Source organism: Dermacentor andersoni, chromosome 6 (assembly GCF_023375885.2).
Source record: "Dermacentor andersoni chromosome 6, qqDerAnde1_hic_scaffold, whole genome shotgun sequence".
Classification (NCBI taxonomy): Eukaryota; Metazoa; Arthropoda; class Arachnida; order Ixodida; family Ixodidae; genus Dermacentor; species Dermacentor andersoni.
The window spans coordinates 20,467,632-20,494,819 of record NC_092819.1 but is presented as its reverse complement, the minus strand read 5'-3'; the positions used below and the strand labels follow the sequence as shown (position 1 = coordinate 20,494,819).

Genomic DNA, 27,188 nt, shown 5'->3' with positions numbered 1-27,188 from the left:
ATCTTATTGAATCAAGCCAGAAGCGTTTTCAGTCAGAGAACATTGTCTATAATTATTTTATTACCTTAGGATGCATCTCTTGATAGTACCAAAGATCCACAGCTTTTTGTGTGAAAAGATGGTATTGTATAGCTGTCTTAAATATGTACAATTCTCTTCAGTAAAACTCTGTGAAGAGATGCTTCGGGTGGAATAACATTCTTTACCTTTTTCTCAGGTGGTTTCACAAAACCAACACATTGGTGGGAAAGTAAGTTGCTGTTACTACTTTAATTATAATTAAATATTTTTTTTTCAGGAATTATTTTCAGTGTTCACAGTGATGTTTTCCTCCTGAATGTCCCCCTTCCACCTAGCATGTGCAATCCCTATGAAGGCCTTCGTGGAGGTTAGAGCCTGCATTAGAGCTGTAACATCATGTCAGTGCCCTCTATACTTTTTTTCTCCTAGGCAACTTCTCTCCTTACCCACCATGGCATAATAATTTTGCATGTCCTTTTTGCACCAATGTATGCATGCAGTAAGTTTATTGTAACAAACAGTTCACTGCTTTCATCTGGGTGCCAAATTAACTGCATTGATTTGGATCCTCTTATTCAAGATGCCCAAACCAGTTTTGTTAACCTTTCATACAGATTAGCAGCATTATACTTCACTGTCTGGATCATTTCCTCACCATTATGGCTAAGTTGGCGCTGTATGTGACAAGGAGTGTTCAACAAATTTTTGCTTGACATGCGCTAGCATTCACAATTGGCAGTACTGTTGTATGAGAGAATTTCTTTCATTGGTAATTCTGTCACTTCCTTCTTTGTTGACAACTTAGTTTCCTTGTCATATTGAGGGTTGAATTTGGGCTTATTGGCTGTAGACCAAATGATTGGACAGCTATGTTACATGAGTTTATGTTGTGAAGTGTATAAGTAACAGAAAGTGTAGTATCAAAGTTCATAAAGTAAAGTTGTAAAATTCTGAAGAGCAAATTTACATTTATTACATGTCTTTAGGTCTGAATACATGCTATGCAGCTGTGCAGGTTTTTTTGTTATCACTGTTGCACTATAAATTTTTATGTTTACAGAGTCTAGGGGAACAAGTAAGCATGGGAATAAGCATTACATATTTGCATAATACAGATGTTTACATATTGATCTTTGCATAATTATCACCCTTTTTTTTACGTACAGAAAGTGAGGAAATGACACCTACAGAAAGGGAAAAAATCACACGCACTCAGCGCATGACGGGTAAGCTCTCTCTTGTTAAAATGCAATTTAATCTCTTGGTCTGTTCCTTGGAAATTAGAGAAATCCGCTCGCAAGTACTGGCTAGCAGGGTCCTTATCTAATCTACATTTCTATGTGTGTCTAAACAAACTTCACAGCTGCACACGTTTGTTATGCTACTAGAAGTTACTCTTTTATTTACAGAAAGCACTGAAACAGGAGATACAGCTGGTCATACTGGTAAGTATGAAATAGTACTTCCAATGAATGGACATTTGTGCTCTGTGCAGTTATTTGATGTTTGTTCACTTCTAGAGATTGAGGGAGTGACACGCATTAATGATACTACTGACAAATCATCATGCACTTTTCTAAATTATCATTGCATGCACAGTTTAATCATTATAGGCACTTGAAACATTGATGTAGGAATTCCATGAATTTACTATTTTTTTTCACTAACAAACTGGCCACTGGGGACATGACATTTTTTGTCTGACCTTACATATAGCAGATGCTTGTGTATGTAGCTTTATTGGTGTAAATGAAAAATTATCGTGGCCATGCAGAAAGCTTTAGTATAACTGCAGCATATCCTATATAGTTATTTGCCAGATGGTATGATTATTGTTGAGTGATTCTTCTTTAATATCTGCTGATATTTAGTGTCTCAAGAAAATTTTAAAGAAATATTCGGTGCATGTTTTTTTTGCAATCACAGTTGCATAATGAATTGCTTTCTATGTTTACAGAATCAGGAGGAACAAGTAAGCATAGGAAAAGGCATTACATATTTGCATAATGCAGATCACTCTTTATGCATAATTATGACCTTTCTCTCAACATATAGAGAGTGAAGAAATCACACATACTGAGCCCATGACTGCTAAGCTCTCATATGATAATCTTGTCAAAATGCTATGTGATCCCTGTGTTTGTTCCCTGCCAATATGAGAAATGCACTCACAAGCAATGGCTAGCAGGGTCTTCATCCAATTTAAATTTTGCTGTCTGCCTAAACAAACTTCACAGCTGTGCACATTTGTTATGCTACTAGAAGTTAATCTTTCACTTGCAGCAAACACTGAAACAGAAGAGACAGCTGGTCATACTGGTAAGTTCCAGTGAAGGGATATTTGTGCTCTGTGAACCTATTTGACATTTGTTCACTTCCAGAGATTGAAGAAGTGACGCACAGTAATGAGATTACTGGCAAGTCATATGCTTTTTTAAATCAGTGCATGCACAGTTTAATCATTATAGGCACTTGGAACATTGATGCAGGAATTCCATGAATTTGCATTTTATTCACAGCACATTTTTGTGTCTTTCCATGCACACATGCTTGAGTATGTAGGTTTATTGCGGTAGCTCTGAAAATTTATTGTGACCAAGCAGACAGGTTTGGTGTAGCCATAATGTATCTATATACCTATTTTTAAGAATTTTTGATAAAGTACTGAAACAGTACTCAAGTATAACCTTATTTTCTTTAATCACTCTGTGTGCTAGTACAATTGGTTACATCTAGAAATTATTTGCAGATACCAAAAGCAGTATGGAGATGACAACAAGTGGGAAGCCAGCCCCATCTTCGAGACGTAAGTCATGAGGCCCATGACTTTCACAGAAGTTCTTATTGTGCATTCTTACTGGGATGCCCAAATCTAATTGCTCAACAGTATTTCATGTTGAAGCTTGTCTTCAACGTTTTCTAATCATACAAAATACATACTCTCATTTTTTCTTTGCTTGCTTACATTTTGTATAAGTAGTAAGCAATAATTTTTTTTACATAATTAATAATAATTTATTGCTGGTGTAATGAGATTTTGTTACTGGTAGTTCTTACATACCAATGCATGATATTGGGACCCCATCCACAATTCATGCTTAGTTCTTAGTTCCAGCTGTATAACCTTGATGCACTTCATTCCACTATTCGACAAAGTGATCTGTTCTTTGTTCTTCAGAAACTAGCTTAAAGATCCTCTGTAATGTGGTAGTTTCATGTCTTATAGCCTGTATTTTGCAAGTATTTGTGTCCTCAATGTGTGTTCTGGCTGCCTAAATGAGAGCTTATTGTGAAGCAGTCTTCAATAAGTATCCAGCGAGTTCAGATTTTGAAACCAGATTGCCAGTTTGTTGGCGTACGCTCTGTGTGAGGCTAGGACTGAAGGCAAGTTCCGGATCTAGCCAAACATAGTCATTTCATCATACTCTCCAACCCGTAGCACATGTAATCGCATCTGTGTTGGGTTTGGACGAATAAGGCATACAGCGGTGTCATCTTTAACAATATTTATTGCTGTGATCACTAAGTAACACTTGCAGAGAGAAAGAGTTATTGCTGCAAGTAATAAGCAACATTTGCAGAGGGAAAATCCATTCTGTAGATAGGCTTGCCTCGTTGCACGTGACAGTTGGCTAGTGTGGCCGCCCATGGGTTGCAGCAAGTATCCATGAGGTCATTGGTCAGGTTCAAGGGTGGAGCACCTGAATATCTGGGAGGGAGGGGGGCACACGCGTCGCGAGAGCGAGGGACAACCTGCGAGAGAGCGTAGTGCACTTTTCTGTGCCTGCGTGCTGGCTCTTCACGCATCCGCAATGTGCAATTTCTACGATGTGAGTACATGGGAAGAAATGGGCAAGTGTGCTATCCACTTCTTGCATGAGAGCTTCTGCAGCATTTTCTTTGAAAAAGGTTCAACGCATTTGTGGGACATTCACCTGCCTCTGGTGAACTTTGTAACACGCTGCTTGCATATATGAATATACGAAACTGTTGGCGTAAAAATTTGACGTCTTTTCAGGCTCTTTCGTTATACATTTTACTGCGTATAAATCTTTTGATTTAGCTCAGATTACCTAGTGCTTGTAAAAATGTACAGGAAAAGCAAAATATCTTACTGGATATAAATGTTTCATGCCGATCATGTTTAAAAATGATTTGCATGTATTGAAGGGTGTATGGAAGAAGAGTGGTCATGTGAAGCACTTGTTTAGCAACTCAAGCTGAAAGCAGGTCACTAGATAAAATAATTTTGTAGAGAGTACCATAATGCTCCCACTGGTACCATTTTCAGTTCATGTTGATTTAAACTGGAGGAACAGTGAGTGGAAATGTGAGGTTAGGCTGAAATTGCAAATTCATGCTCAAAGATGTCCAAATCATTGCATTCACCTATAGCTTTCATAAAGGGAAAAACAATGTTAAATGTTGCACAGGAAAGATGGTGCACTGCGAAAATACCGTACGTAGCAGCTTCCGCGTTATATGATGTCCCAACTACATGAAAAGGTTAATTATATTTAGTTTCAACATGAAAGAAAAGGCCATTTAACTAACATTATTAGATTGGCACTATTTGTAGGTGTGTGGCACAGCCTCTGCATGTCCCTTTAACCTAAAGCAGGTGGTAGCACACGGCAAAGCCAGACCTCTAAGATGGCCAGTGCAGCTTACGATTCTATGTGTATCACACCGTGTGAGGCACGCGGTTTAAATTGCTGAAGAATAGCGTATCATAAGGAGCCAACCAACACAGACACCAAGGTCAATTAACATATGGGAAATTACTTGTGCTTAATAAATGAAATATAAATTAAAGGAAATGGAAGTGGGTGAACAACTTGCTGCAGGTGGAGAATGATCCCACAACCTTCGCATGATATGACTAATAACATCGGGCCCCTCGGTTAACCCTCTTTCTTCTCTGAAGATAGGGTAATCGCTTCAGTCACAATTTTCTTGGCTATAGAATCATATGTTGACATAAAACAAATGTGAGGTTTGTAAAAGCATAATCCAAACAGTCTATAGGTATTAAATGCTTAACCTTAAAACATTTTTGGGGGGCGTCAGAGCAGAGCAGTAGGCATTGTGCATCTCAGTCCCAGTTTTAAATAATTGTGCAATAAAATTCTGATCTTTTTGATCAGTTCCGAGTGTTCTGATCAGTTCAACGGAGCAACAAACAGGCAAGGATACTACTGCTAAACCACTGCTTTGTTGCTGATATGATGTGAAGTCAACATGCTAATTGATTGAACAAGTTTCTTTTAAACCAGTTCTCAAGTGATTTTAGTGTTTCTTTTGAAGCCATATATGTCAATTGATTGATGGTTTCTGTGGTATTTTCTGGTTAAGCAGTTTGACATGCAGTGTAATTCTTGAGTAACATTGTTTGTCAGCACTTGCCATAACTTTCAATGCTGTGCTAGAATATTTGAACATTTGCACACTTCATAGTTTCTTTGATTTATTCTAATTATTGCTTTTTCAGGGACTCCGTGGTGGCACCAAACTTCTGAAACGCAAATTGGTACTCCACACTTTTATTTTTAAGTGTAAAAAACAACTTAATTTAACATTTTCATCTACACTTGTCTTACCATCATTCTAACATCAGCAATAATTAAATTCAAACTGCAAAGATCAGGCCAGATTGTCTGTTAAGTGCAGTTATTTGGGAGTGGGATGGGAAGTTGCTCTGTTCCCAGCTTCTAGACAAAGTGTAAAGTGAATTTATTCTGATAGTACAGTATTCCTTGTGTGAAGGGGTGAACTAGCTGGAATCTTGTTGATATTAGTTATATTGTGTATTGTATAGAAGTTAATTCTCTGCAATATTTTTACTTTGAATGGTTCTCACACTGAAATATATTGTGGCATTCAAATATGCTGTGTGCGCCTTCTGTTTGGCTCATTCATTCAAATGGTAAAAAATACATGTGTAAATTTAGATGAACCAAAGAATGCAGTGCCTGATAAGTTCAGAAAATCTACTGAAAAATTTGGTGTTACCACTTTTTCTTGTCTGCTTTTTACCTCTTGTATCCAGAAACGAGAAAAAGCTCAATATTTCACTCTCCATATCCTTTCCATAATTTGTGACAGAAGCTCTAGAAAGCACAGATATCTTTTCCATGACTTTCTGTCTTTTTAATTAATCTTTGAATTGCGACCTGTGTTACCGGTCATCTCTGTAGCATCAAGCTAGATCGATTGCAGCTACAGCATGACAGACACGAACAAAAGGACTAGAAGGCGGCACAAAGCGACACACTTTTTGGGTTCCCTTCTAGTCCTTTTGTCTGGACCTGTCACACTGTAGCTATCATGAAGCTTCACCAACTCACCCAATTTTCCATCTTATTGAATCAAGCCAGAAGCGTTTTCAGTCAGAGAACATTGTCTATAATTATTTTATTACCTTAGGATGCATCTCTTGATAGTACCAAAGGTCCACAGCTTTTTGTGTGAAAAGATGGTATTGTATAGCTGTCTTAAATATGTACAATTCTCTTCAGTAAAACTCTGTGAAGAGATGCTTCGGGTGGAATAACATTCTTTACCTTTTTCTCAGGTGGTTTCACAAAACCAACACATTGGTGGGAAAGTAAGTTGCTGTTACTACTTTAATTATAATTAAATATTTTTTTTTCAGGAATTATTTTCAGTGTTCACAGTGATGTTTTCCTCCTGAATGTCCCCCTTCCACCTAGCATGTGCAATCCTATGAAGGCCTTCGTGGAGGTTAGAGCCTGCATTAGAGCTGTAACATCATGTCAGTGCCCTCTATACTTTTTTTCTCCTAGGCAACTTCTCTCCTTACCCACCATGGCATAATAATTTTGCATGTCCTTTTTGCACCAATGTATGCATGCAGTAAGTTTATTGTAACAAACAGTTCACTGCTTTCATCTGGGTGCCAGATTAACTGCATTGATTTGGATCCTCTTATTCAAGATGCCCAAACCAGTTTTGTTAACCTTTCATACAGATTAGCAGCATTATACTTCACTGTCTGGATCATTTCCTCACCATTATGGCTAAGTTGGCGCTGTATGTGACAAGGAGTGTTCAACAAATTTTTGCTTGACATGCGCTAGCATTCACAATTGGCAGTACTGTTGTATGAGAGAATTTCTTTCATTGGTAATTCTGTCACTTCCTTCTTTGTTGACAACTTAGTTTCCTTGTCATATTGAGGGTTGAATTTGGGCTTATTGGCTGTAGACCAAATGATTGGACAGCTATGTTACATGAGTTTATGTTGTGAAGTGTATAAGTAACAGAAAGTGTAGTATCAAAGTTCATAAAGTAAAGTTGTAAAATTCTGAAGAGCAAATTTACATCTATTACATGTCTTTAGGTCTGAATACATGCTATGCAGCTGTGCAGGTTTTTTTGTTATCACTGTTGCACTATAAATTTTTATGTTTACAGAGTCTAGGGGAACAAGTAAGCATGGGAATAAGCATTACATATTTGCATAATACAGATGTTTACATATTGATCTTTGCATAATTATCACCCTTTTTTTTACGTACAGAAAGTGAGGAAATGACACCTACAGAAAGGGAAAAAATCACACGCACTCAGCGCATGACGGGTAAGCTCTCTCTTGTTAAAATGCAATTTAATCTCTTGGTCTGTTCCTTGGAAATTAGAGAAATCCGCTCGCAAGTACTGGCTAGCAGGGTCCTTATCTAATCTACATTTCTATGTGTGTCTAAACAAACTTCACAGCTGCACACGTTTGTTATGCTACTAGAAGTTACTCTTTTATTTACAGAAAGCGCTGAAACAGGAGATACAGCTGGTCATACTGGTAAGTATGAAATAGTACTTCCAATGAACGGACATTTGTGCTCTATGCACTTATTTGACATTTGTTCACTTCCAGAGATTGAAGAAGGATGGCTAGTTCCAGTGAATGGACATTTAATTTTTATGAATTAATTTTTATGTTTACAGAATCAAGGGGAACAAGTAAGCATAGAAATAAGCATTACATATTTGCATAATACAGATGTTTACATATTGATCTTTGCATAATTATCACCCTTTTTTTTATGTGCAGAAAGTGAGGAAATGACACCTACAGAACGGGAAGAAATCACACACACTGAGCGCATGACGGGTAAGCTCTCTCTTGTTAAAATGCAATTTAATCTCTTGGTCTGTTCCATGGAAATATGAGAAATCCGCTCACATGTACTGGCTAGCAGGGTCCTCATCTAATCTACATTTCTATGTGTGTCTAAAGAAACTTCACAGCTGCACACATTTGTTGTGCTACTAGAAGTTACTCTTTTATTTGCAGAAAGTGCTGAAACAGGAGATACAGCTGGTCATACTGGTAAGTATGAAATAGTACTTCCAATGAACGGACATTTGTGCTCTGTGCACTTATTTGACATTTGTTTACTTCCAGAGATTGAAGGAGTGACACACAGTACTGAGATTACTGGCAAGTCATTATGTGTTTCTTTTAATTTTTGCATACACAGTTTAATCACTACAGGCACTTGAAACATTCATGTAGGAATTATATTAATTTACATTTTATTTTATTCACTTACAAATCGGCTGCTGGGGACATGACATCTTTTAGTCTAACCATACATGTAACCATACATGTAATACATGCTTGTGTATGTAAAATTCTTGGCATAGCTTTGAAAAATTATGTCACCATGCAGAAAGCGTTAGTATAGCTGGAGTGTATCCTCTATAGCTATTTTTCAGATTGTATGGTTATTTCTGAGTTATGCTTTTTAATATCTGCCAAGTTTTAAGTGCCTCAAAGAAATTTTAAAGAAATATTCTTGAGAAAGCACTGAAATGGTACTGAAGTACCGTTTCAAGTACCTCAGCCATCAATTTTCTTTTGTCACAGTGTGTGCCAGTATGATTGGTTACGTCTAGAAATTGTTTGCAGATACTGGAAGCAGCAACGAGACGATGACGAGTGGGAAGCCACTCCCATCTTCAAGACGTAAGTCAGGAGGCCCACGACTTTCACAGAGGTTCTCATTGTGTGTTTTTACTGGAATGCCCAAATTTTTTATAAAATAGTGTAGGCATGATAAACAAGCCACAGAAATAAAACAGTAACTAATTTAAGTTTATAAAATTTATGTGATAGCTGTGAACTGGCTAATAGGCATGTTTCTCTTACCATAAGGGCTCTGTATTCATCGTAGTGTTTGAAATTAACCTTTTCTTATTCTAATCTTATGCTGCAACACAAATACTGGCTAGAAAGGAGGACATACAGAAATTGCGTCTGCTCAGGTGGTGCAGGTAGCTGCTGGAGCCTGTCACAAAAGATGCCGACCATGTCAGATGAGTTCAAGCTAAGGCCACAATGGCAGATGCGAAGTGGAGGAATGATGCAGTCAGAGGGCTGCTTTTGATGTTTCATTGGCTGATGTGAACATGACAGATAATTATTTAATCCAACCCTCATATTCGTCCTCAATTCTTTCACTTGTAACTTAGATTGACACCTACTGCATACTCTGTCCCCTCGTGTACTCCATCACAGGACAAAGTGGGTGTCTTGTAGTCATAACAACTAAATATGTGCTCTAAATTCAAAATTAAAGATATATAAAGCAGTTATGACGTACATGGCAACTATTATATTCTTGATCCCACACTTCTCAGTTTCTAACATGGGCCCAAACCAAGCTATTCAATGCAGGCAAGTGCTCAGATAGCGTTGACATAGGTGAGTTAGGACCCTCAGATGCTTTAACATTTCAGTAAGTGTAGAAGAGCTCTCCGAACTGGCAGACTTTCTTCTAATGCGAAGCAGACTTTGCCTTGTAGCAGGCATGTTGTGGCAATGGGTATCTGCCATGCCTCTTTTCAGACTTAAGCAATAAAAAGAAGTGTCTGTTGGTAGGATTTGAACAACTAGGATACCCCTGCACAATGACCTGATGCTTGAGCCGTTAGACCCTAGGCATATGTGTACTTCTCTCATGCAGACTGGTACTTTAAGACAATTGGCATTTATATGACATTGCAAAGCAACAGTTTACTTGTGGCACATTCAGCTGGTTGTTTTTGCCCGCTTCAGAGCACTCTGGTGGTGCATGTTACATTAAGGTGGTCTAAATCAAGCTCTTGGAACATGTTTGGCTGCTTGTTTCAGAGCACTGAGCTCCAGCTTAGATCGCTCAGAGGTGCTGTCACCTTTTACCTAGTAGTGCAGTCGAGGTCTGGTGGAATTCTTTGTCACGTGGCTCCAGCAGCTTTTGTTGTTGGTGTCGTCTCTGCTGCGGTAGGCAACAAAGGCATGCACCTGCATGCCTTTGTTTTCAACAGAAGATCAGCTGGCACGTTTCCTTTTCCAGCCTCCAATTGCTCTTGCGAGTAGCTGCATGTTAGGCTTGTGCGTGCAGTCTCTGTTTCAGATGAAGAGCGGGTTCTGCATCGTTGTAATCAGAGTCAGGGCATGGTATGAACCAGCTGAATGTACCTTGAGAAAAGTAACAGCACATTTGCACATGCCAGTTTCTGTTAGGCCACAGACAAAGAAATGCGAGTAATTGTAGATCTTATAACTGTCTTTCACTTGCATCACATCAGATAACAACAAGTTGCTTAAAAACAACGGGTGCTTTCCCCCATTCTTCTTTCTTGTGGTTTGGGCTAGTTGGTATGCCATTATTTTGTTGGCATTCCATTTGGCAGCTAGCGCTTATAACGCTATAGGACACTGCACCCTCCCCTCCCCCCACCTTCGGGATCGGCCCACTTTTTCTGGAGACCTATCCCCATGGTAGCTAGTGTATCGAGATCAGTTCTCATACAGCATACAGTAAATCAGTTCTCATTCCATCATCAAGCTGTCACCACCATTTAGCTATCACTGTTGTCTTGCTATCACCTCGCCACTGCCATCACACAATGCTTGCATTACATACATGCAATTGGTTGCCGTACGTGGACAAGTTGCACCATTTGGCAACATTTTACAGAACTCGAAGTGATGCTAGGTAACCAGCTACATGCAAAATGTGTTACCCAACGTTGATTCCCACAGTGTGTGGGATTTATTTCTGACCTTTTTTATTATTATTATGTTAATAGGTAACTATTTAGTTTATTAGGTTTCTATTATAATGCCCCCATTTCTTTATTTAAACAGCCTACAAGCTTGTCACCTGCCCTGGTTGCTTAATGGCTATGGTGTTTGGCTGCTAAGCACGAGGCCATCGGATCCTGGTCACGGTGGCCGCATTTCGATGGGGGCGAAATTCAAAAACAACCACGTACTTAGATTTAGGTGCACGTTAAAGAACCCCAGGTGGTTCAAATTTCCGAAGTCCCCCACTACGGCGTGCCTCATAAACAGAGTTTGGTTTTGGCACATAAAACCCCATCATTTTTTTACAAGCTTGTCAAATGACTGATCACATCATTGTGTGCCTTTTACATTCAGATAGTCTTGATGCTCAGGCTACTTACTATTCACACTTTTGCTGTCACACAGTGGTATTTCTGTCAAAAGTTTAAAAGTCAGTCTATGAGTAACAAGGTATATTACTGTGCCCTATGGTAGTGCTCCTATACCATTCTTGGCACTATAAAGCATAAGAAAGTTGAAAGCACTGTTGTGAATATTTTTGTTTTTAATTGAACAAGGGGTGCTGTGCAAAGACTTCAGTGCATGGTTTGATTGCACGGACAGTATGCTCAGAGTCACTTTCAAACTTTTGATAGGTTGTCCCAGAATGGGAGTGGGGAACTTGCAGAATGAGGAGTGACAATGGCATGACCTACATGTCATGTTTTGCCTCATTTTTTTGTGCAGGTGTTCTGCTGTGTATAACAGCTTCAACAAACATTGGAAATCTTTTGCAACTTGACCTCTGTACTGGACTTATCTACTCTGCTGTCAGCTATGACATAGAAATGCAGAAGTTTGACCTGAAAAATGGCAAGTTCTTGCATGAAAATACACTGTGCAAGCCAGATTTTTTTATCCTATTGATGCTGAGTGTGGAACGCTGAAGTTGCAGGCAGCCATAACGCATTACTATTTTTTTTCCTTTTAAATAGTGTTTATACGCATTTGGTACAGCTGCCTGCATTTAAACTGTCATTTAATTTGATCCATTCTGAAATTCTTGCTGCTACAATTCGCATGAATGTGCACGAGCTGCCCTTCTGGCTTTTTCCACAATGTCCGAAACTTTTTAGCATTGTGGAAGCCACCACTGTAGGTGTCATAAGTCATGGGCCTAGGAGAGCTGGTTTTTGATTTTAGTATTTCATGATAATTTATGTCTAAAATTGTTGATGAGTCTACTGCAAATTAAACTGAATTATGTCTGTTCAAGCTGCATAAGGGAATATGCAATGCACATCAGTCTAGAGTTATAAACTATTTTTCAGGCTCCAGTCATTTATCATGGCATGTGTATAGGGAACTTCCATTAGGTTGACAATCTGACCTTTTAGTGTGCTAAGTCGGTGTTTTAAATAGAATGTTAAATTTTTCTTATACCTGCATGTCTTGCCACAGACAATCATTTTGGCAAGGTGTTTTCTTGCTAGGTCAGTGCTGCACTTCTGGGTATAGAAACTTGAGCACATTCAAAGTTCTTGCAACACTAACAAAATATCCACTGCAGTAGCTCAGTGGCTATGGCACTTTTCTGCTGAGCACAAGGCTGTGGGTGTAATTTCTGGCTGACGTAGCTGCATTATAGATAAGGGAAAAATTCAAATGTGCTTGTGCACCATGCTTTGCATGTGCGTTAAATAACTTCAGGTGATCAAAGTTAATCCAGAGATTTCAACTGTGACAGCTCTCATAGCTTCTGTAGTTTGGTGAAATGTTGAACACCTAAATTGCTAGTTTACAAAATAGCGAATTGCAAGTTTACATAAGCTTGCTTAGATATAGAGCACTGTTTCTGTGTGTTGCCGTAAGTGTCATTATTACTGCCTCTGATTTTCGGGAGAGTTTTCATTGACACTGCAAAAACAGTGGATGCAAACATTTTCTTGAGGGGACTCTTTCATCCGCTCTTCTTAATGTTATAGCATGAGTGCTATCATCTTTTCCACTTTTGTCAGATGACATCAATAAACTACAAAAGTTGCGAAAGGGAAGTGTTCCATTTATAGCAACTGAAGTGGACACACGTGGAGTTGTGACGTCCAAGGTCCGACGCATTGTGACTGATTTCTTTACCAAAACTGAAGAGTTCCTTGAAACAAACAGCCTTGATGGCATTGCATTTTCGGCAGCCCATCAAGACGCCGTAGAAGTTGAGCCATTTGCAACAGTATGTATTTGTTTTACTTATATGTGCTCTTCTAATGAACTGATTGTTGAGTGGTCATTAGAGTTCTGCATTATGGTGTACCCTGTCTACCCTCTCCAACATTTGAAGCCTCCTTACTTTTACATACCCCACATACCATAGTTCCATTCACTGAAGTTGCTACTACACTATATTATCTCATAATAATGCACTTTCAGAGCGTGCTCAAAAGCATTGGAGTGGTGGGTATTCTTTAAGCAACTCCTTATTACAGGAACTGCCGAAGGAGCAGTGGGTCACTGATTTGAAGTTACAAGTCAAGTGAAGGAATTCTAAATATGGGAGTTTGGTCGTTTGGATCTGATTGCATTGTTAAACGTGAAGTCCACCATTGTGAATTATGGGCCACATAGTTCATCACTCAGCCTTTAAGCAAAGAAATATGTATGGAGTTGCATGCATGCCCACCTTCCACCTGAAATTATACCAAAATGCAATTGCACTGGGCAACATACACTGGACACCTGTGTGTAAGGGGGTGGAGTGGGGGGAGTGGCAAATAAGGACAGTGCAATAGTGCATGCTCAAGACAGTTATGTTTATTGCTTTGAAAACAATTGAACCAGCACTCAAGTGAAGGTGTGGCTCCTTAAACAAAGGCTATAAAGAGAGTCTGCTCACCTCTTATTGCAATGTGAACAGTTGATGGACTTGTTCACTTGCAGTACTGGGTCAAATAATCCTTTCAATGTCTCCACTTATGGCAATATACCGGCCTGTTTGCAACCCCATAAGTGTATATACACCAATCTAGCTTAACTGTAAATTTATCTTCTGTGTTCTTTTCAATCTTTTGTTTTATTGTCATCTATGCTTCCTTGAAGCAGTTTGACCTAATTTTCTAATGTGTGATGTATCAGGAATTACCTCCATTGCTACTAAGCATTATATGCTACCTTCTAAACGAGGCATGTCATGCTACTGTCAGGTAGAGGACGATGTTTTCTTTCATCGCATTTCTTTCAATATCGGGATTTTCGCAAAAGTTATTTGCTTTTAGTGGGTACAGTAAACTTCCGTTAATTTGACTCCAGTTAATTCGATTTTTTGGTTAATTAGATCCTGGCCGAAGGTCCTGGCTAGCGCCAATGCATATCTATGCGCCCAAGCCTTTGTTATTTCGATCCTGAAGTTGGTATTCGCCGCATAATTCGAACTTGACCAGTCAATACGCACGCGCCTGACCCCTAGAGTGGCAGCGTCTATCACGGCGGAGCTTAGAGGACAGCTAATGCATTGAACACAAGTAATCCCTCGTCGGAAACTCCTATTTTCTGCTCAGAAGCTACGCCTATTTTCGGCATAGCTCAGGATGTTCGATTACGATATTTACCAGATTCTAACGCGCCCCCCCCCCTTTTTTTTAGGACCTATGGGGCCGAATATTTCTTACGCGGTGCGGTAGATCGAACACAAAACCAAAACTGCCTTAGCAACTTCTGTATGCTTTGCCGCATAACATTACTTCATGCGGAGAAGCTAACTTTTAAAAAAATTATGTGGCGAAGCTGACTTTATAAAAAAACCATCTGCAGTTGTGCAACAATTTTTCTTGCTAAAGAATTAAGAGCGCATTTGATTTATATTTCTATGTTAGTTTACTGCTTGGTACAAACAAAGTAGGTGGGCATTTAATTCGAGGGTGTGTTAGAATCGGGGCAAATACTGCCAAATGAATATGTCTTGGGATTTTTTCTGCATCTTGTTTATTTTGACCCACCGGATAATTCAATTAATTTTTGTTGATCCTGTCAGAATTGAATTAATGGAAGTGGACTGTATTTGGCAATGTTAGATATGGGGCCGTTTCCTGAGCCTACTTCGAGTTCCCCAGACCACATCAATCGCACCACATATAATTGAGGAGCGCAGAAACACGGATGCTACATTCCAGAGGCGCGCACGTGCAAACAAGTTGAAGGCCCCCACTTCGTACGCCGCCGGTGGAGCTATTCAATGCTTGACTCTTCCAGAAAGCGAGGGGATAGCCCGGCATTGTTGCAAGTAAAGTGGGTCCCGAAGCAAGACGGCTGTGATGTACCGGGAAGGCCTGGCAGCATAGCCCCCATATGCCCATTGTGCCGACGCGTTGCAAGCCAGCGAGGCAAGACCACAGGGAGAAGTAAGACACCGTGAAATTCTGCCCGCCTTGGTCCACCGTCGCCCCCACCTGGCTATTGTGACGGCGAGTTGTAAGTCAGCAAGGCAAGACCGCAGGGGGACCAAGCGGCGACTCTCTTCGCCGGATATGACACCATCGCACGGGCGCCTACCATTGGCCGAAAATGGCGTCATCTGAGCGGGCTCGCCCATAGGACGAACGTGACGTGTCTTATCGACACCGAAGGGCTTAAAAGACACAGACCGGGAGCAGCAGAAGAGGATTCCAGAGCATCCCTTGATTCCAGGGCACCATGGAGAAAATCAAGAGCATCGTCAATGCAGAGGAGTGGATATACAATTTTTTTAGTGATCATGTTTGGATGACAATAGTCAACGCAGAATCACCAGCTGTTATCCTTCTTTTTGACGAGAACAACAGGAGAAGCCCACGAGCTGGAAAAGTGTTCCATAATTCCTTTGGCAAGCATTTTGTCTACCTCGGTCTGGATAACTTGTCACTCAGAGGGTGACACCCAGTATAGGTGTCGGTGAACAGGTGCTGCATCGCCGGTATTTATACGATGCTTCATGACCGTAGTTTGACCCGAAGGGCAATCGTTCAGTTCGAAAATGTCGGAGTACGACTCGAGGAGGCGACAGAGCTTTGTGGCTTGTTGGGTTGAGAGATCCGGTGCAATCATCTTTGTAAAGTCGACGAGCGGGGCAGATGCAGAAGGTGCAGGATGAGCACTGGTTGAAGATGGCGCAACAGATAGAGCGGAAATGTGACACTCATGCGACTGTTACAATGTGGCAAGAGACATGCCTCAAGGAAGTACTTGAGGGCACTGGCCAAAATTTAGGATGGGAAGACATGTCTGATTGTCCGCTACAGAAACGATGGTGTGTGGTAAGGAGACATTGTGGGAAAGCAGGACTGAAGTCGTGGGAGTAAGGACATAGTCTCCGTCAGGTACAGGTAGGCAGGCTAAAACAGTGATGCAGGTTGCTGCTAGAGATGGGTGGTGAATAAAATCTGCAGAAAAAAACTGAGTTGGAGTTTGAGCAGGAAGGTCAACGGTAACAGGTAGGGGTAGGTGAAGTTGTACAATACCGGCTGAACAATCAATCAGAGCAGAATGGGTGGTCGAAAAGTCAAGTCCGAGGATCACATCATGAGGGCAACGTTCGAGCACTCTAAACAAAACAGACATGGGGCGACCGACGACACTGACACATGCAGTACACATTTCAAGCACAGCCAGAGTTCCACCGTCAGTGACCAGGAGCAGTTGAGTCGGAGCAGGAGTAAGTACTTTCTCCAAGCGCGGTCGAAGCTCCGCACTCATGATGTAAATTTGCGCTCCCGTGTCGATGAATGCTGTTAATGGGCAAACCATCCACGTAGTCAAGAAGGTTCCGATCAGTAGGCAGGGTCAGCAGAGGAATTTCAAGCCGGGATTCCAGAGCAGCATCACCTTCAGGAGCTGCCCCAGTTAGTTTCCTGTCGGAGAGCAGCGACGGTAAGCTGAGGATGGAGAGCAATGCAGCTGGGGCAAACGGGAGCGGCGACTGTGTGGTGATGGCGAGCGGCTAGTCACAGTGGCACATGCGTTGTCAGGTGTGTCGTCAATCTCAGTGTAGAGTGCAGGCGGGCGAGGATTCGGTGGGGAGCGGTGGTAGACGGGAAAGCTTGGTCGTGAGTGGGCTGGCCAGCAACTTTGACAATGTCGAGAAATGTGGCCCACACGTCCACAATAAAAGCAGATGGGTCTGTCAGCATGTGTGCGGCATTCAGCCGGGTTGCGATAGCTGAGATATGGACCGTATTGGCTCCAGTGAACAGGGGCAGAGGCAGCAGACGAAGCAAAGTCAGGATGGTTGGCGGAGCAGATGGACAGAAGACCCACATTGGTAAGTTCTTGGCGAATGACCGACTGAACAAGAGAGACGAGCGGCCGGGAATAGTCAAAGCACTGCGTCACTGGCGTGGCAGGAGACGCTGCTTCAATTTCTCGCCGGACGATACGTACAACCTTCTCAGAGGAGGTGGGCTCACGCGGTGGACAAATGTCTTCGCACGTCGATGGAGCTGCGGTATTGGGCAGACGCGTAAACTGTTGAAATATGCGGCGGCTCTTCTCGTCTTCAAAGCGGCTACATTTGTTAATGATCTCGTTGACCATTGTTATATTCTTGTAAACAAGAAGGTTATATGCGTCGTCCACGATGCCTTTTAATATGTGGCTGACCTTGTCTGCCTCTGCCATATTATTATCCACCTTGTGGCAAAGAGCGAGGACGTCCTAGATGTACGCCACGTAAGATTCAGTGGACGTCTGTGCACGAGTCCTAAGGTTCTTCTTAGCAGCACGTTGGCGTCCAATGGGCTTGCTGAACAAATCTCTAAGCTTCTGTTTTCACTGGTCCTAACTTGTAATCTCTTCATGTGTCTCAAGCCAGACCCGTGCTGTTTTCGTTAGGTGGAATATTATGTTAGCCTGCATATTCGTATTATCCCACCTATTTTGTGCGCTGACCCATTCGTAATTTTGCAACCAGTCATCTACATCAACATTGTCAATTCCAAAAAACATGCCAGGGTCGCAAGGCTGGGCCAGGATGACGGTTGGGGGTGACGACGGGGCCGTGGTTGAAGAATCTCCTTTGGATGACGTGGCGGCCGGGTCATGTCTGCTGCGGAGCTCAGTCTTGCGCAAGTGATTACCCCGCGCCTCCACCAATGATGTTACGTTAAGGGAGGGAAGAATGAATATGGATACAACTTTATTGTACTTCCAGCAAGGTTTAATGTGACCCAGGCTCAGGTCTCTCACGGGGGAATCTTAAGGCCGCCTCACGGGCTTGCTGGACTGCCCACATCTGGTTGCCGAGGTCTGAGCTGGGTGGAGCAGCGGCCCACCTCGATGACAGGGTCTCCGGAGCAACTGCCATCCTTCCTATAACTACATCGCACTTCCACAGCATGTGTTTGAGAGTTGCTGGTCCTTCCTGGCACAATTTGCGCAAGTCGTCCTTATGCTTATCTGGGAAGATACATTCCAGATGAAATGGGTTAGGGAAGGTGTTTGTCTGGAGCTGTCTCCAGGCGATGGCCTGCCTCCTGTTCGATTTGTGACTTGGCGGTGGGTATATCCCTCGGGCGTTAAGATATGCACTGGTTATCTCATTGTATCTAGTGATCCTGAGAAGCATACGTCTATTTACAGATGGCTTTTAATGGCAGAGCCAACATGCGTAGAGCAGCGAAAAAAACCAAGCTCTTCTTTATAATCTCCAAGGCCACCATCACCGTCCTCTTCTTCCCACATTACAGACTGTGACATCATATATATATATATATATATATATATATATATATATATATATATATATATATATATATATATATATATATATATTGCTACATGATGTACTTGTATCTTCGGAAATTTTTAAAAAAGTGCATGTGTAAACTTGGCCATGGCACAAATGAGAGTAAATTTTGTATTTAACCGCTGTAGGTGAAATCACTGATTTAAGTAATGTCAATGAGTTGTGACTAAGCTAGCTACTTAGCTAGTGGCACATGTGCCTGTTACACAACGGGTACTGCAGGCCACACAGTACAAGGACAGCGTCTTGTGTGTTCTCTTCTTTTGCACTGTCTGTCGTTTACTAAATTTGTCTTTAGTGAACTTGAAAACTTTACGCAGAAGTTGATGTAATTGAGGAAGTGAAATAATTGACAACCTTAAATCACTTCTCGAGCTTAAATGGTTTTCTTTGTCTGCAGGAGTTTTGGAACCTCTCAACGAAATTCAAGCGGCAACCACTGGTGATCATAATACTTGAATTCAAAAAATTTCGTGACTCCCAGGTGTTAGCATCCACTTTGACAGGGTGAGTCCTTAAGCTTTCCAATTAACATATTGTTACGTAGGAAGACACAGACGAAAAGCTATGTACAAATATATTTACAAGGAAAATACGCTGCGCTTGGCCAAGAGGCAACAGCCCGCGCTAGCTTCTAATCGTCGTCGTCGTCTTCACACTGCTGGCCTTTCGTGATCGCGCATATTGTGCCGTAGCACTACCCCCGGCTGCAAAAGCGCCGTCCCGGAGCGACTAAAGATCGGACTCGGAAGCAGTGTAGTAGGCCTTGAGCCTACTGACGTGTACGACATCACTAGATGCCACAGGAGAGGACGAGGTTGAGGCCACAGGAGCAATTTCGTAAGTCACAGGTGTCACCTGGCGCAGCACGCGGTAGGGCCCTGTGTATCGCGAAAGGAGCTTCTCTGAAAGTCCGACGTGACGAGAGGGCGACCACAGGAGCACGAGCGCACCAGGTGAAAACTGTACGTCACGATGGCGGGCGTTGTACTGACACTGCTGAGTGGTCTGTGAGGCCGTCAGTCGAGCACGGGCGAGCTGGCGTGCATGGTCAGCGAGGGCGATGGCGTCGCGCGCATACTCGCTTGTTGAGACCGCAGCAGGAGGAAGTGCCGTGTCTAGGGGCAAGGTAGGTTCGCGACCGTACAGTAGATAAAAGGGAGAAAATCCGGCGGTGTCGTGCCGGGAAGAATTGTACGCAAATGTTACGTAAGGAAGGGCAATGTCCCAGTCGTGGTGGTCCTTGGAAACGTACTTGGCCAGCATATCGGTAAGAGTACGGTTTAACCGCTCTGTCAGGCCATTGGTTTGAGGATGGTATGAAGTAGTCAGTTTGTGTTGAATGGAGCAGGAACGCACAATGTCAGCGATAACTTTCGAGAGGAAGTTTCGACCACGGTCAGTAAGCAGCTGTCGCGGGGCGCCATGAAGCAAGATAATGTCACGCAAGAGAAAGTCCGCGACGTCAGTGGCGCAGCTGGTAGGGAGAGCCCGAGTGATAGCGTATCGGGTGGCGTAATCAGTCGCGACGGCTACCCATTTGTTCCCAGAAGATGACGTGGGAAAGGGACCGAGCAGGTCTAATCCAACACGAAAGAACGGTTCCACAGGGACGGTGATCGGCTGGAGATGACCGGCAGGTAGCACCTGAGGTGTCTTCCGACGCTGGCAGGGATCACAGGCAGCAACATAGCGTCGAACGGAGCGAGCGAGACCAGGCCAATAGAAGCGGCGGCGGACGCGGTCGTACGTGCGGGTTACCCCAAGATGTCCTGAAGTGGGTGCGTCATGCATCTCAAAGAGCACAGTCTGTCGTAGCTGTTTTGGCACGACAAGAAGAAGGTCAGAGCCGTCAGGGAGGAAGTTCCTTCTATACAGAATGCCACCCTGGAGGACATATCGGCGAACGGATGCGTCGGTAGGTGTAGAGCGCAGACGCTCGATAAGTGCTCGCAGCGATAGGTCTCGGTACTGCTCATCGGCGATGTTACCGAAGGCAGAGACAGAGAAAATGCCGTTGGCGCTACTACTGTCGGCGTCGTCAGGCTCGTCGACCGGGTAGCGAGACAGGCAGTCAGCGTCCTTGTGTAGTCGGCCAGATTTATAGGTGACAGTATACGAATATTCTTGGAGGCGTAAGGCCCAGCGACCAAGTCTTCCTGTAGGATCTTTCAGTGAGCATAACCAGCAAAGCGCGTGATGGTCTGTGACAACGGAAAAGGATCGGCCATATAAGTATGGGCGGAATTTCGCAACCGCCCAAACTAGGGCCAGACACTCACGCTCAGTGATGGAATAGTTGCGCTCCGCGGGTGAGAGGAGCCTGCTGGCGTAAGCGATAACACGGTCGTGGCCACGCTGGCGTTGTGCCAGTACTGCTCCAATTCCGTGACCGCTGGCATCAGTACGGACTTCGGTAGGCGCAGAAGGATCGAAATGGGCCAAAACGGGAGGCGTTGTGAGAATGTCGATTAGATGAGAGAATGCAGAGGCCTCGTTATCGCCCCACTGGAAAGGAGCGTCTTTTTTCAAAAGGTCGGTTAGTGGTCGTGCTATGGCGGCGAAATTTCTCACGAAACGGCGGAAGTACGAACAAAGGCCGATGAAGCTGCGCACATCCTTGACACACTTCGGAACAGGGAAGTGCGTAACAGCATGGATCTTGCCTGGGTCCGGTTGCACTCCGTTCGCGTCAACGAGATGTCCAAGGACGGTAATCTGGCGGCGGCCGAATTGGCACTTCGATGCGTTGAGTTGCAGACCGGCTCGCCGAAAAACGTCCAGGACTGCTGAGAGGCGCTCGAGGTGCGTAGCGAACGTTGGGGAGAATACGATAACGTCGTCCAAGTAGCACAGGCACGTGGACCATTTGAAACCGTGAAGAAGGGAGTCCATCATGCGTTCAAAAGTGGCAGGGGCGTTACATAGACCGAACGGCATCACTTTGAATTGATAAAGACCGTCGGGTGTGACAAAAGCAGTCTTCTCGCGGTCGAGATCGTCCACGGCAATCTGCCAGTAGCCGGAGCGAAGGTCAATAGAAGAGAAATAGCGAGCACCGTGGAGGCAGTCAAGGGCGTCATCAATCCGAGGTAGGGGATACACGTCCTTTTTGGTAACCCTGTTAAGGTGCCGATAATCCACGCAAAAGCGCCATGAGCCATCCTTCTTTTTGACCAGTACTACAGGTGACGCCCATGGACTATATGATGGTTCAATAATGTTCTTGGCAAGCATTTTGCGAACTTCTGCGTGAATAACTTGACGCTCAGCTGGTGACACTCGATACGGGCGGCGATGAATAGGAGGGGCATCGCCGGTATTAATGCGATGTTTGACAGCTGTAGTTTGGGCTAAAGGACGATCGTTTAAGTCAAAAATATCGTGGTAGGAAAACAGAACGCGGTAGAGTTCACGAGCGTGCTCGGAGGGCAAGTCGGGGGCAATCATTTTCCGTAAGTCAGCGATGGTACAATTTGCCGACTGCGATGGTAGAGGAGTATCGGATGAAGTGTCGTCTACTGCAATGGATGCTACTGAGTGATCCTCGAATGAACAAAGCTGGGCCAAAGTCATCCCACGTGCCAGCACTTGTGTCGTCAAGCCAAAGTTGACCACTGGCAGGCAGACGCAATTCGCCGTAATAGATAAAACTGTATGGGGTACTGTGATCCCATGTGTAAGGAGGACGTCTTGCATAGGAGCCGCGATGTAGTGACCGTCGGGGACTGGTGGGGATGACACTAGGTCAACGTAGGTCAGTGCCGAAGGTGGCAAGCGAACGAAGTCGGCGGAACTGAGGCGACTGGGGTGTGGTTCAGCAGGATCCAGAACAGGCAGGTCAAGGCGGAGAGTACTGGCGGAACAATCGATGAGAGCAGAATGTGCGGAAAGGAAGTCTAAGCCGAGGATGATGTCGTGGGGACAGTGGGCGATGACTGTGAATAGCACGATTGTTGAGCGATCGGCGAAGGAGACGCGGGCGGTACACATACCAATTACGGGGGCTGTTCCGCCATCGGCGACACGGACAACAGGCGTCGTGGCGGGCGTGATAATTTTCTTGAGCCGGTTACGAAGGTCAGCGCTCATTACGGACAAATGCGCCCCAGTGTCTATGAGAGCAGACACAGAAACACCGTCGACTTGCACGTCAAGAAGGTTCAGATGAGTGGGCAAAGTCAGTAGAGGATTTGGCGGCGTAGGGAGCAATGCAGCGTCACCTCGAGGCGCTGCATCGTCTAGTTTTCCGGCTGGGAGCGGCGTCCGAAGGGAGTCGGCGAATAGGAGCGACGGGGCTGGGGAGAGCGAGATTGTCGTCGTTGGGGCGAAGGCGAACGAGAATAGGGGCGGTTCGTTGCAGGAGAATCAGTGGCGGCATTATCGGAGCGTGCGGCATAGGGACGAGAAGGGCCACCTGAGGGGCGAGAGTAGGCAGTATAAGTAGGCCGGCTCGGGGAACTCCAGCGACTACGACAGTGCCGAGAAATGTGCCCGATTCGATGGCAGTGGAAACAAATAGGCTTGTCGTCAGCAGTGCGCCATTCAGATGGGTTGCGGAAACGTGGTGGGTAAGAAGATGCGGGACGGGGCGAAATCGAAGAAGCCGGGCGGGTATTAGGGCGATGGGCCGAGCAGATGGTGTGAAGACCCATGTTTTCAAACTCCTGGCGGACAACTGCCTGGATCAGTGAGACCGTGACTGCAGATGTGTTGGTGGGACTGGAGTCGAAGGCAGCCGGATAGGCGGCCTCGATCTCACGCCGGACGATCCTGGTAACATCGGCAGTGTTGTTGGGACGAGGAGCGTCGGCACAGGAAGATGTCGCTGGGGTGTTGGGCAGACGGGCAAACTGCTGGTCAATACGTCGGCTTTTGGCGAGTTCCAGGCGGCGGCACTCTCTTATAACAGCATCCACCGTCGCTATGTTGTTGCAAACGAGCAAGTTGAAGGCGTCATCGGCAATGCCTTTGAGGATGTGGGAAACCTTGTCTGACTCAGTCATGTGGGTGTCAACTTTGCGGCACAGAGCCAAGACGTCCTGAATGTACGTGACATAGGGCTCTGTTGACGTCTGCACACGGCCGGAAAGCGCCTTCTGCGCGGCAAGTTGTTGACCGTAGGGGTTGCCGAACAAGTCTCGAAGCTGTGTCTTAAGTGAATCCCAACTGGTGAGCTCATCTTCGTGCGTGCGATACCAAACTCGAGGTGTGCCACCGAGGTAAAAGACTACGTTGGCGAGCATAATAGTAGGGTCCCACCGGTTATTGCGGCTGACATGTTCATACAGGCTGATCCAGTCATCGACGTCTTCCCCATCTTGGCCCGAGAATACGCCAGGATCACGGGGAGCGGGGAGAGTGATGTAGGTCGTCGAAGTGGCAGCAGGTGTCGGAGCCGGCGGAGTCGGGTTGTCGTCGCCGGGAGCCATGAAGGAAGGCTCGACGTACCGTCCACTGCGAAGCTCCGTGACGAGGTACAGGGAACGTCCACCTCCACCAGATATGTTACGTAGGAAGACACAGACGAAAAGCTATGTACAAATATATTTACAAGGAAAATACGCTGCGCTTGGCCAAGAGGCAACAGCCCGCGCTAGCTTCTAATCGTCGTCGTCGTCTTCACACTGCTGGCCTTTCGTGATCGCGCATATTGTGCCGTAGCAATATTTTCTCCTCTAGCTATTTGGAGTGTTATTTATGCTGTTAGCCAGCAGCAGTTTCTGTTAGTGCCTGACTAGAAGTAATGCTTTGAGAAATAATGTGAGTATATAACTGGAATGATCCCAAAAGCCAGTATTTTGCATTTCCAAACACTGTTTATAATGTGTTTCAGTGATAACCCATTTCTATACCACAATAAAGAAGAAACTGTATCAGTACCAATGGCCAAATAATGCACAACTTTTGTGGAAGCAGTCTGAAGGTCAAGCAAGAGCTCACACGAATACAACACATCACCAAGCATAGCAATGCCTGATGAGAATAACTGGTCAAAGGCATTTTGGTAAAGCTACGCATATGTGATCTCTGCGGAGCTTGTTGCATTTGATGCTAATTTTTAGAGCACTGATGCAGCTGAGTTGAACTGAACTTGCCACACAATGAATGCGTGGTTTCTTTTTATAGGACCCTGATTATTTTTCCCAGAAGCTGTGTCTGCTAGACACTGCTAGACACTGCTAGAAACTGCTTGCCGTGCCTGCCCAGTATAGTTAGTAACACCAACAGTGACCACAATTCCAACAAGAGCATATATCAACCTAGTTGTGAGCAAAACAATATGAAAGTATGGCTAAACACCATGATAGAATCAGTATGGCCTTATTTTTTTTAGTTAATCACCATTTGCATATACTTAATTAAACAGTACAAGGGCACATGTAAGTGGACCATTATTTATTAGTAGTAGAGGTAAATCTGGAAAAGCAAGTCTGCATATGAACGGAATGAGTGGACTCATTCAGCTAGTTACCATCAGCTTTTATTGGTACTGCCGTTAAATGTTTTCCCTCCTGCAGTTGCAGATTAAATTGCTTTTGACTTCATTTCATGTTCTCTTTTTCTTTATTCTTCCAGAAAATGTCAGTACTTGATTCTCAGGAAGCAGGATTTCAAGCCAAGCAGCAGTTGTGCTCCCAGATTTCCCAACAGGCCTTTAGAAAAGGCTGAAGAAATAGAAATGGTTTGTACAATGAAGATTATTTTTTTTTTTAATGTCAGGTACCAAGATATTTGAGGTGTATATTTAGCGGCAAAAGCATGTTTCTATCAATTTTGTCTGCCATATAGGAAGCTCAATACGTTGCTGTTAAAATTCATATTCCAGTAGCATGAACATTCTGAACTGCCATTACTGATTAGAAATGATCAAGGTAATGCATGTTGTAGTGAAGGTTCAAGGGGAAAGAAGGCAATGAATGTTGTGCACTGCTTAATCAGTCATTTTTATTTTCCATGAGATAAGGTTTCTCTCATTAAGATTGTTTACATTAACATTGCCCTGCCTTTCTTTCAGAAATACTTAGAGCAGCGCTCAAGAAACAGAACCAGCATTTGTTTATCATTTACACTTGCTGTCCTCAACTTTCATGGCGTCAAGAAACAAGGTCGTGGGAAAGTTTGTGAAAAGGAGCTTTTGGTAGGGTATGACAAGGTACGTGAAACTGGCATGACTTGACCCCACTTGCTTTATCATGTGATGCAAACAGATTCAAAAATTGCCTTTGGCTCTATCATCATAATTGGGGAAAAAATGTAACATGTAAAATTAAGCATGTTGAATTTTGAATATGCACTGGTACTCTCAAAATTCAAGGCTGCAGAGAAATGCAAGAAAGGGGATAGCTCTCTTTGTTCAAGTTTTTAATTTGGTTCACTTTTGCTTTTAAATTGCACAAAGCAAGGCCAGACACTTTGAAAATCCCACCCAAATTTTCTCTCTCGAAGTCTAGGTTAAACTGTCCAGCTCTCCATCGTCAGACATTAGTGTTAGCCTAAGTTTACACCATTGATCGGAAAAAATTGCATGTTAGCTGCTCTGTGAGAATTGCTCCCAGTACATCTGTGTTTGGTCATGGTTAGAAGTAAAATATACTTTACTTCTCTTTATTCAAGTACGAAATATACACAGAAGTTATCTGGCCACTGTAAAAGCAATTCTAAAGATGTCACTGTGCGAATGCATGAGCGTAATGGCAGCTTCTATTGCCTCAAGGGCACTTTGATGATACAAAAGGTAACCTGTCAAGTTCCGATGGGAATGAATTCAACCCTCCTAAACATGTTATGTACTCCCCATTACAGTATCTTTCATAATTCCAGTGTTGCTTTATCACCTTAAATATAATTAGAAACTTAACCTTTTAACTAGAACTGCTTTTCAATGGCTTTACTGTGAGGCATTCTTCTCTTCTTTCTATAGCACTGTTTACATGTTTTACTATATTGTAACATAGTCCCCCATCCCACTTTCGTGTTTCACAATGTAGTGAATTATACCAGGTGACAGAGTTGTTTATCGGTAACTTGATCTCAAAGGAAAACATGGAGGTATTGGTTCATGAGGAAGCAAGAGCACAAAATGGTTCTTAAAAAAAATGGATGGTGCCACATTTTATTTGTGATCACATTATCGTACGAATAAAGCCTAAAACAACCAAATAAGCATTCTTGAATGTTTTCTTTTTGCACTCCAATAGTTTCTTATTGAGCCAAACTCTGACCACTTCTTCTTGCTGCAGTGTGAGCCAATTCTCTGCACTTACATTGCTATCTTGTTTCCATAAGTCTGTTTGCCAAACATGGATTAATCTTGAAAGG

At 43.5% G+C, this 27,188-nt stretch overlaps 2 protein-coding genes across 2 annotated transcripts in view; both read left to right on the top strand.

Moving 5' to 3' along the window:
* Positions 1-7,829, top strand: part of LOC126521334 (uncharacterized) — a 76,568-nt gene extending 68,739 nt beyond the window's left edge. The window contains exon 46 of the mRNA XM_055065920.2: positions 7,808-7,829. The gene's annotated coding sequence lies outside the window, so the exon portion shown is untranslated. The remainder of the gene's footprint in view (positions 1-7,807) is intronic.
* LOC126521332 (uncharacterized) overlaps positions 2,785-27,188 on the top strand; it is a 77,396-nt gene continuing 52,992 nt past the window's right edge. Inside the window, exons 1-6 of the mRNA XM_072288616.1 lie at positions 2,785-2,827; positions 8,096-8,155; positions 11,846-11,971; positions 13,117-13,328; positions 19,267-19,373; positions 25,446-25,551. Of these exons, the coding sequence (XP_072144717.1) occupies positions 2,785-2,827; positions 8,096-8,155; positions 11,846-11,971; positions 13,117-13,328; positions 19,267-19,373; positions 25,446-25,551 (654 nt within the window). The remainder of the gene's footprint in view (positions 2,828-8,095; positions 8,156-11,845; positions 11,972-13,116; positions 13,329-19,266; positions 19,374-25,445; positions 25,552-27,188) is intronic.